Source organism: Aplysia californica, unplaced genomic scaffold (assembly GCF_000002075.1).
Source record: "Aplysia californica isolate F4 #8 unplaced genomic scaffold, AplCal3.0 scaffold00064, whole genome shotgun sequence".
Taxonomy (NCBI): Eukaryota; Metazoa; Mollusca; class Gastropoda; order Aplysiida; family Aplysiidae; genus Aplysia; species Aplysia californica.
Genome location: NW_004797334.1, coordinates 34268 through 45902, shown reverse-complemented (window position 1 = coordinate 45902; position 11635 = coordinate 34268). Strand labels below are relative to the sequence as shown.

The 11635-nt window shown below is 41.1% G+C and overlaps 1 protein-coding gene across 1 annotated transcript; it reads right to left on the bottom strand.

Annotated features, from left to right (window-relative positions):
- Positions 1-1581: 1581 nt before the first annotated feature.
- On the bottom strand, positions 1582-11150 carry LOC101861793 (transcription factor Sox-1; the record flags this gene model as incomplete). The annotated part of the gene is given in 4 exon segments (XM_035968503.1): positions 1582-4129; positions 4642-4775; positions 10327-10432; positions 10980-11150. Coding segments are annotated over 4 exon segments (1106 nt in total), but the record flags the coding sequence as incomplete, so codon positions are not given.
- Between the last annotated feature and the right edge of the window lie 485 nt (positions 11151-11635).

Below are 11635 nucleotides of genomic sequence, written 5' to 3'. Positions count from 1 at the left end.
AAAACCCACACGCCTGACACAGAACCTCACAATGTGCAAAAAGACCCCCCCCCCCCCCAAAAAAAAAAAAGGGTGTGTTGATTAACACCACACATGTGCGTGCTGTGTAGTCCAGTCACCGTCGACGGTTCTTGGCCTTATATAACACAGGGGACTGTGTCAACTGTCAACGCTCATAGAGCCCACCGCAACTCACACCACTCAACAAACACAATCTTCTCAGCATATCACGACGTCACCAACGCTTTGTCCTTCTTCTTGTCTCGCGTTTAATCGAACAACAAGGAAGGTTCATGATAAAAATTCGTGTATAGAGACAAATCATTGAGCAATTTTTTTTTCATGTGCTTCGTTTGCTTGGTACATACAATATGGTTTTTCAAAAAGCAACAAAACGTATGTGTGTGTTCACCCTCAAAGAGCCCATCATTCTTCCCTCAGTCATGGTTGTATGAACCCACTCATGCGTTCTTGGGGTACACAGGAAAATGAAGTCATGCTCACATCGGTATACAGAATATTGTACTGTACATGAATTATATTGAAAACAAAACAACAAAACAAGATTAGATCTATTTGTTATCTGTCATGAAGTATTTGTCATGAATTATTTCACATGAATTATTTGTTATGAATTATTTGTCACTGATGAGCAGTATATATATATTCAAATATGTATATATATTCAAATATATATATATATATATATATATATATATATATAAATATATATATATTATATCACTGACCATGAAAGTTTGTTCGAATGGATACATAAATATTGCTTAAGATGAATAATACCCAACTGAATAATTCTTTAAAAAATGATAAACATGTCCATCCCTGATATATGTACAAACTAGAAGTAATATACCAAAGTAAAAAGAGACAGAAGAGGTTAAATAAAAAAACCCAAACAATATACAACATACAACGGCAAACACCTCGTGATCAGATAACACATGTATGTCAAATATATGCTCTCTATACACACTGGCAACTGTCTTTGAAATTACCTGTATATGTCTAAGTAGGGCGTTAAAATCGAACAACACATTTACAATAGACCTTGGCAATTTGTGGCGTCGGTTCACAGTAAAACACGAATGTCAGAACAATCGAGACACAGGAATAGTGCATCCAACTGAATGCCTCTAGAATTCATGAGATCAAAGTTGTGTAAAAAAAAAAAAAAAAAGAAAAAAAAAGAAAAAAAAATCCAAAACATCATCATCATAATGTTCATTAATAATAATATAATATTTGTAATATATATAATTATATTTATATACGTATGTATAAACTGCATACCATTGAATTATTGCTATTATTACAGATAGCTGGCTGAGCATTGTGCGAGTGGGCGCAGATTCGAACCCCCAGTTCACAGGGGTTGCGACACACTGTGCTAACACTTACTACTAGAAGCTCTAGACGACAACGAGACGGAGAGACGAGAACCCAACTGTAGTATAATGAGTGCCTTTTGAATCCCGCGGTGTTCGAATAACGTTTTCGAGACTGTTTATAGTTTCAAAAAATAAAGAACTGTTTAATCTAGATAATTTGGATTTATTTTTTATTTTTTTGCTACAGGAGGTGGCGTCTGGTATCTGGTTGGAGAGCGCAACTGGCAGGTCCTACAATAAGTCTTTTTCTTTTTCCTCTGTTGTCTCTGTCTATCTTATTATTTCGCTGCACAAAATGGCCGCTACTGTGTGATTGTTCTTTTATTTCCCCAAACAAACAAAATGCAAAAAACGAGGTGTTCTCATACAATTATGGAACCAAAAACACCACTAAAACTAGCACCAAAGAAATTGACCGCGGGACGTGAGGCAAGCTGATACCACGTATGAGTGACGTTAAAAAAACAAAAAGAAAAGCGACAGAACAAGAACAAGACTAAAACAACACTTTAACCTTTAACCTTTGACATAGAGGTAATGAATCATAAGCCCCCGCCATCATGGAGAGCAGGTTGTCGCCTGGGTAGCATAAAGTATGACGTAGATAACGTATAGTACATGACGTGCAGGGAGACGGGGTCAACTAAAAGTATAACTGGCGTCACCTTAAGGTTGTTGTCCGATTCAACTTTTAAGGGAGTGTTTTGGTTTTTAAAAAAATATTTTGTACTGTGCAATAAAAAAAAAAAGATTAGACACACTGAAGGCAATTCCAGATTTAAAAAAATGAAAAATCGCTTTTGGACATGTTGAGCCTTGCTTGTTTCTGGAGTGTGGTGAGTTTTAATATAAAAAAAAGTAACAGTAATTTTACATAAAAGAAATCATCTTATTCCCAGACTACTAACAATAGTTTGTTTCTTAAAGGGAATAGTGAACCAAAATTCAGATCTAAACTTGAACTAAAGTGTTTTGGTGTCGGAAAAGAACGTAACATACCGTGCTGAGAGAATTTGCAGATTTAGGAAGAGTACGCTAATATTTTCACACAAGAAACGCACATTCAGGGGCTATTGCTTTGTGACACGTTTTATATTGCTTATGAGAATAAACTAGTGTCTAAAGTACCACTTCGTTGTACGAGCGAAACAAGCAGAACATAGAAACGTTGTTATCGTCATGACAACAATTACATTTCAATAAGAAACACAGACGCGAATATCAAACATACAGAAATATTTACTCTAAGGGCATTCGCATCACCTTGAAGAACATCTCAAACAGGATCAGTGGAGGTATACACGCCGTTAACTGACAGTTGAAATACCGGTAGTATTTGACATCTATGTCTACAATGCACAACGATCTTTCAAAGAACCACAGAGCCCCACATTTTTTTAAAACCCAATGTCAAGCAAAACAAAACGCCACGTAGAAAAGGTCTGCCAAAAATTACCCTCTTTGTCCATTTGTTTTTTCTTTGACTAGTGGCTGAAATCTGATGACAAGAACAAAACGTCTCATAAAAGTACCGTTTGTATTTTGTGTAAAACAGCTGAAAAAATGGGGTGTGCGAAATAATGCCACCACTGCGTTTGCAGATAGTGAAGTAACACAGATTTAAAAACAAAAACCAGTATGATATAATTATATGTTCTTCCAAAAGACATTACAAGCACCCTGTGACTGGCATGGCATGTACGAGAAAATGACGAAATGTCTACAATTTGATACATACTGTGCAAAGAATGGCAGTCTACAGAGGTTTGTCGTGGGAATCCTCCACACACACAAAGAATCATGTTGCAGAACACGAGTTGCACGGGCACCAAGCACGTCTTTTGTGGCAACGGCAATGTCACATATGCCTTGCGTTCACGAAATTCGTGTCTAAACCAGAACTTCGTGCATTTTGATGCCCCGGTTATCGCAGTTCACGGATTTGGCGTCCAGTTCAAGAGTTCATGAAACTGGCATTCAAGCTAAAATTGTTCGTGAGATTGGCTTCGAAGATATGAGTTGAGGCTATGACGTAGCTGAAGGTACTACATTGTCGGAGATGGGCGTCATGAGGGGGAACACCGACTCCATCTTGATATTGTGGGAATCCCCGCTTGCCTTACGTCTGCTGTCTGCATCATGACTTCCGGGGGCGTTGCCACTTCCGGAGCGCATGGAATCGGCGGCGCGTTGACGGGCTATAGCGTCTTGCGCGGCTAAGTGGTGGCCTAGAGGGTAGGGGGCGGAGACAAGCTTGGGGAAAGCCACACCTCCTTCCGTTTTGACAAATGAGGAAGAGGAGGCGGAAGAAGGTGGCGAAGAAGAGGAGGGGGCGAAGGGCATGTCTAGCCTCAAGCCGAGGGGAGATGTTTGAGCGGTCTGGAGCGGATGTCCTGGGTGGAAGGGGAACCTGGCAGACGCCAGTTTGCTGTCCTCGTACAAGAAGTTGGGGCCGTGGCCTTTGCTGTTGTTGTTGTTGATGCTGTTATTGTTGTTGCTGGCGTCTTCGCTGCTGTTTTCGTCCAGATCGTAGTCGGCGCCATTTGAATTCCTCGGGGAGGCGGAGCGACGAGAGTGGGAGGGGCTTGAGCCGCCAAGGGGTGGAGACGAAGTACTGGCTCCGCCCCTCGGACTGTGAGACGGAGAGCCTGATTCGTTGCCGTGCAGGAAGTGGGCGGAGTCATAGTTGGACGGGTCAGAGTTGTCGCCCACATCACCGTCTATAAAGGGAGATACGAAGCATAGTATTAGCTTAAGTATCAGAGCAACACTAGATGTTCTATTTTAAACATGATGCTTTAAACATTTCTTTACGCGCTTTCAACGAGTTTTCGTTTAATATAGCAAATGTCCCGATTTTTAAAAAAATGAAGTCGCCATAGTCGGCTATCTGATTCAAGTTGAAATTTCCTATGAATAAATAGAAGGTACAAGTGTAAAAAAAAGCAAACAAGTAATATAAACCCTTCACGCAGTGTATAAACAGAATAAATCTATTGAAAACAATTTTTTTTAAAAGAAAAGGCAATGATATATTTTTGCATCCTAGGCAGACAAGCTTTTTCCTTAGCATAACAATTTCAGAAGCAACAACAGCTGTTTGCTTGGTCACTCCTAACAGGGTTGAAAAAAAGAGTCACAGACAGACAGACAGACAGACAGACAGACAGACAGACAGACAGACAGACAGACAGACAGACAGACAGACAGACAGACAGACAGACAGACTCACCTTCAGGGAAGTTGCCTCCCTCCCCGTACTCCCACACACGGCGAATGTCCTGACGTCGGTTCTTCATGAGCGCCTTGTACTCAGAGATGCGCAGTTTCTTCCCGTCTACGATGCACGTGCGCTTAGGGCGGGGTCTGAGGGGTACAGAACAGGCGATTAAGAACACTCAAGGATAGTATAATTAAAATTCCGCTGTAGCTTTCTCTTTCTAAAAAATACGTTTCAATATAAAAAAAAAGAAAATTGCAGCTCTCATAATATTTCTGTGGAGGAGAACTTTTTAACTGCCCTCCCTTCCCTCCTCTCTTTCTCTCTCCTCCCCCTCTTCCTCTTCTATCTCTCCCCCCCCCTCTCTCTCTCTGGTCCTCTTCCTCCTCCTTTCTCTCTTTTCTGCCTCCTCCTCCTCTCTCTCTTTTTCCTCCTCCTCTATCTCTGTTTTTCTCTCTCTTTTTTTCTGCTTGATTTTAGATCACACTCATTCAACGGAGGAGGATTAACCTTCGGAGCCGGAAAGAGTAGCAGAATTCATTCTCCGAATCTATAGAAAATAAAATAGTGATCTATGAATTGATAAATTGGTGATTAGTCGATTTACTGATTTATTAATTAATACTTTAAGTGATTGAAATTTGATTAATACATTTGAGGAACAGGGCGAGGACCCCCCCCCCCCCCCCCCCAACTAAAATTGAAAGTAATTAAATACAGCAGAGTACTCTCGGAAACGACGAAAGAAGAATGATTTGTGCCCCGAAAGAATAGTGAGTTATAGTTATATAGCAGTTTTAAATGCCACCAATTATTTGCACCTTGTAAATGTGTGAAAAATGATTATGTTTTTCAAAAAGTTAATGAATATATACAAGATTACCATAAGTTATTCAAAGTACAATACTATCGGTAGGCTAACTTCTAAGTAATGTCATATATCACTCTTATAAGTTGAATTTCTGTTATACTTTTGGAGTGATATATTTACCTATTTTTCAGGATCATGTTTTGAATAGCCGAGGTAAAACATTGGAATAAGATAGAAAACAGAAATCAAATCTAGTTACAAATATGAAATTATTCTATTCTTACAAGTGAAACTCTGGCCACAAATAGTATTTGATTTTAGATTGTAGCAGGGACTAGGTATTATCCCTGAAATGATTGTTTGATTAAAATCTCTTATTCATTCTACCGTTTTCTTTTCTACTATAAAGTAAGGATAATGAAAATCAGAAGTCTTTCATTTTCGAGTCTAACGCCTGAACAAAATATTAATGTTACAGACTTAAGTATAAAAAAGGAAAATCAGATTTAAATAGAGTATTAGATCTACATGATATAGGCCTAAAATGTACCAATTTTAAATAAAGTATTAGATACAAATGACTTTAAAAAAAACAAAGTTTAAAGAAAGTATTAGATCTAAATGACATAAAATAAACTAAGTTTAAATAAAGTATTAGATCTAAATGTCATAAAATAAACTAAGACTAACTAAAGTATTAGATCTAAATGTAAGAACAAATCGAGGAGGAGTGAAAATGGTAATAGCACCGCAAAGCAATCCAAAAACTAAGCAAATGGCATGGCTGTGTGGTCTGGGATGAGTCATCAAATGACAGAGTTAGGACAGGGTGGTGCAGAGGCTACAGTTAGACAGGAGGAGGCAACTCAGGGCCACTCTACCCAAACCGAGGCTTCTAGGAGGGGGGCTGCGTAGGGAAGCTGTTAGTACGAGCACGGGTGGGACGTCATAAAACACACAGACAACCAAACAAAGGACAGGCAAAAAAACACAGATTCGAGATCTCAGACGAACAAGTTAAGTTGTCTATGAAGTAATTGTTTAAGTTCAGAGGTGTTGCTATTTTCTTTAAAATATCCAGATTTCTAAATTTCTCAGCTTCTGACACGGTATATAATGTAAGCTCTGTATAAATCGAGATATTCGTTTTGAAAATCATTAGATTTCATTGTACTCTTCTTTTGCAGTCCATTAGGAGATTATGTTAATGAGAGTAGACTTGTTCATTTTTTTATTAAGAAAAACCCCCCCAATAGACCTATGACTAGTTCTCCGAAAAAAAGAAATAGGCATTAGTGTTCTTTGTATGCTCTGGCAATTGATCAGTTTGTTTAATTTGTATTTCTTAATTATTTATTCATCTATTTTGTATCGATCGTTTGAAGAACAACCCACAATTAATTTTCGTACCAGCTCATTATCTTTGGTTTGATTTTATTTTTTAAATCACATTGAATTGAATCGAAAAAGTACTGAATAGATAAAACAGCAAGCAACAAACAAACAAAATAAAGACGCATCAACGAGCACACACGTACAGACAACAGACATTTAGAAAACCACACAGTGAGTCGCACTCAAACAACACACTGGGTCATGTGGGTCATGGACACTGCAAGATGGAACAGGAGCAAACGTTTGACCAACGATCTAACGAACGTGGCAGGGGGGGGGGGTGGTTGGAGGAGGATGGAGGGGGGGGGGGGGGGGGGGTTCAGGATGAAAGGTCCACAGAATGATGGTGACGCAGGCTGTTAATAGGAAAGGGAAATGTTCTCACTCGTTAAGGTTACTCACAGATTGGATCGGTCTAGTGCAGTGCAGGAGTTTTCAACCTCTTAGTCTTTCTGTCTCCCCTTCCCTTCCCACTTTACAAGCGATCACTCAAAAATCCAACATTATCAAAAAAATGGGGGGGGGGGGGGGGGGGGGGGCGAGCCCCCTCGCGCCCCCCACCCCCCCCCCCTTTTTCCCCCCCCCCCCTTTTTCCCCCCACACACACACACACAGACACACACCAAGCGCGTGTTCTCCAGCAAAACGGAATTGAAAGTCCATCTGCCATGATCGCCCCCCCCCCTCTCCCACCTCCTTACCCCCCCCCCCAAACACGCATACACACCTTTCTAAAAGTAAACTAACAAATCATTCGAAATTATTGAAATTTAAGAAAATAAAAATAAGACGGTTTGACTATACAAAAAAGTCCCCTTTCCCGCTTTCCCTCGAAAATGTCACGGGGTTGAAAACCTCTGCTCTGAAGAGTAAGAGAACGGGTTGGTGAAGAGTGATAGGAGGAAGAACAGCAGAGGACGGGATGGGGATTGAGGGTCTGAGCGGGGGAAAAAAAGAGAGAAAAGGAGGTAGGGGGCGGTTGGCGGGTGTCAGGAGAAAGGAGGGGGGAGGGAGGGAAGCGAAAACGTGGTAGGTACCTTTCTTCGGAACAACTGCCTGCCGGCACAGGGAGGTTTGGGTAGAGCGCCCGGATCGCAAGAAGTGGAGGAGGTGGAGGGTGATGAGGGAGGTGGTGGAGGTGGTGGTGGTGGTGTTGCTGCAGTTGTTGGAGGTGCTGGGGTGGGGGGCTCATATCCCGAGGCAGGGCCAGGCTGGACGTGGACGCCCCTGGAGCCCCCCCTCCCCCAGTCTTGGAGTCAGAAAGCAGCTTTTTCACTTTGCCGTTTTTTCGAGGACGTGGCCTGAGAGATGTACGGGGGAGGGATTGTAAATGTCTGACGCCCCTTTTGACACACTTTAGAATGCTATTATTCAGGAGGTGGGCTGCTTAGACCCACTGCTTGTCAGGGCTAACTGGGTGTGATGAGTGGGGGGGGGGGGGGGGCATATCATGGTGGATGTCTCTGTGTATGAATATTTTATGCCTCTGTCGATACATTTGAGAATATTTATGAGGCAGACTGCCTATCAGTGCCCGTCAAAAGTAACCCGGAGTGATGGTGATGACTGGGGGATACATGATACGAGGCTGAAGACAGAGATACAAGAGAAAATATCTCCAAGCGGGAATCGAACCCACGTCAGTTGCGTCCAAGGCGAATGGGCCTCAGGACTTCACTGAAGATGCCGGTAGTGACGTGTACAAAAGGGGGTACCGGTAGCTTTTTGATAACACCAGAGTTGGTTGTTGTGTTTGCAAGAGTTCTAAAGGACTGGACAAAAACAGGGTCATTTCACACAGGGGCACAGCACTTGGCCCTCCAGGAAGAGCAAAAAGTGAGGACGAAGGAGAGAAAGGCCGGCCGAGACAAAGCAGTAAATAAGACAAGAAGTAATTTTGTGTAATTTGTACATCTGAGCGCAGATGTTCAAGAGTTGTTTTTTTTTTTCACTACATGAGCAACTCTCTCTCTTTCTCTCAGCGTGTGTGTGCTTTCGCAAGAGTACGTTCATGTGTGTATGCACTATGTGCGTATATTTGCTTGTCTGTGTGAGTGTGTACGACGGAGTTTGTCAAAAGAATTATTGGTTGTTGATGTGTGTTGAATTTGCCTCGACAAGGACGGCCCTTTTCCTTTCCATCCACATTATCACCACGCTAAACCTCCGGCCACGATTTTCTATCCATCTGTTCCACCTTCGTTCACCGTATAGATTATCGGTGATCGGGACTGACAGCAACACTACTACAACATATTACGAGAAGACAGTACTATAGTAGCATTATGTATACACTACGACGCTATAATAATAAAATGTTATGAATAGAAAAGTCATTGAAGTGTAGCTACTGTCTATAAATTAATTAATGCTGCGTTATCTATATACTAAGCCAAAGAAAGACTAAAATCCTTATTAAAACAAAAAACAAAAAACAAAAAATCAACACGCAAAAAACTCGGCACAAAAACAGAAGAGAAAAAAAGTATAGTGGGAAGAGATAGGTGAAATCCAGGGAGGGGCCCTTGTTCGACTGGATGAAACCAGAACCACAATAATGAGGTGCACGGAAAACAAAACAATAACAACGACAACAACGACACAAAAAAACACGGAAAAAACAAACAAACCCCGAAAAAGATGAAGATCTGCTACAAAGCTAAATGGAAGACTAATCTATGCTGATGTTGTTACGAACAAAGCGATAGGTCTAGCAATGACTGCGCTATTGGGCCATTCCGTGAAAAAAGAAACTGCAGGGATACATGTAATGCGGAGATGATGGCCTGCTGAAAAAATTCCAAGCAAGCAGGGATAAAACTATTTTTAACAATTATATGTTCACTTTGTTGTTGTTATTGTTGTTAAAGGCAACCTTCCTCTAACGTAAAAAGCCAAAAATCCACCTTATCACGGTTTACATTTTGTCCCGCACGTCATGATCCCCACTTTCAATGTGTCACTGCAGTTTCATTCTTCATGGATGGTCCTATATAAGTCTTCCGACGAGTCCACAAAGAAGAACAAAGCAGGAGAGAACTGACTGCTGGTGTACCCCAAAAAGCAACTACAATGATTTACCCCTTACTCCGCACCCACTCTACACGTCCCCTTTTATCTTGTCACAGATAACGAGTAGCCAGATACACACAGGACTGACGGACGGTCTAACAAAAACACAGTGACTCCTAATGAAAGACAGTTCGCAGTTTGTTTGTTTGCTTGTTTAGAAAGCCGATACGGGTCGTTAAGTGCCCAGAAAAAAGCAAGATAGACGACAAAATGACAAAAACACAAAAGAGATATCGCTGGTAAATAAACCGCACCCACATATGACAATACTTTCTTACTCACAAAAAAACCCAACCAACGTAATCCGTAAAAAACAAACAGACAGTCAAACAATCACACACAAATCCACATAGGTACACAAACGCAAAACACTAAAAAAGAACGTCCACAGAAGTGGGAAAGTGACAAAAGGCCCTTACCTGTATCTGTAGTCCGGGTGTTTCTCCATGTGCAGCTTGCTGAGGCGGGACTGCTCCTCGTAGTACGGTTGTTTGTCCGCGTTGGACATGCTCTTCCACTTGGCGCCTGTTCACACAAAACACACAAGAAATGTTGTTGTTTTTTTTTTAAAGGAAACTTGATAGGAGATAGTCAAGCGCCCAGGGCCTAAACGGGAACTGGGCGCTATAGAAATCTACTAACTATCATTAACATTGTCATGGAATTCACAAGACAATAGTTAAACAGATAGAGAAAGAAAGATAATGCACTCCCCTTTTTCATTTTAGGAGCTAACACGCAAGGAAAAATTGCATAATTCTATGTATAATCATGAAATCCACAAATAAAAAAACAACAACAAACAACCCCCCCCCAATAAGAAGATGACAAAAACTACAACTTTTGTTTTCAGTGTATTAGATTAATGTCAGAGCACAACATCCCACCTTACTTCCCCTCACTTCATCCCATGTACTTTAATTACCATTTCACTATATTATTATGTCATTTTACTTCGTCTCCTCCCTCTCCATATGATTCGTCCATCTTACCCCCCCCCCCAACCCCACCGCGACGTGACACAACTACAGCTAAACAACGAACACACCGACATAGAGGTTGCCCAACTCACCGAGAATCTTGCTGATGTTGGAGTTGTGCATATCGGGACAGGCCTTGAGGATTTTACGTCGCTCTTCCCTGGCCCACACCATGAAGGCGTTCATGGGACGTTTTATATGTGGCCTGGCCGGGTCAGGCTTCTCTCTCTGGGCGCGGATGATTTTGGCGCCAAACATCTTGCCTGGAACAGTGTGAAATAGGAGCATTTTTAAGTTGAATACTTATAAAAATTTATTTTCATTCTTTTAGATCTACGTATAAAACTGGAGAAGTGTGAAATAAAAGAATTGTTAAATGAAAATACTTTTTTACCCTTTAGATTTGTTTATAACGCTAAAAATAACTTATAGATAGACATTGAGCTTAGTTGTATATATGTAGAGTAAACACCACCATCACCAACGGAAATAACAACGACAATAACAAAACAAGAACAACTGCACCAACAGCTAGGCCAACAGATACAAAAACTGGGGGAGCTACACCAATAACAATAACTGCAACGCATTCACCACCAGGAACAACAATAACAAACTACTGTAACAACAACAACAACAACAACAACAAAAACAACAACAACAATAATTATATCCGGCGGTGGCATCTCTTCGGAGAGGATTCAGGGAGGTTGGACAGCCTCACCGGTTACCCAAGGGAGGCGGTGGC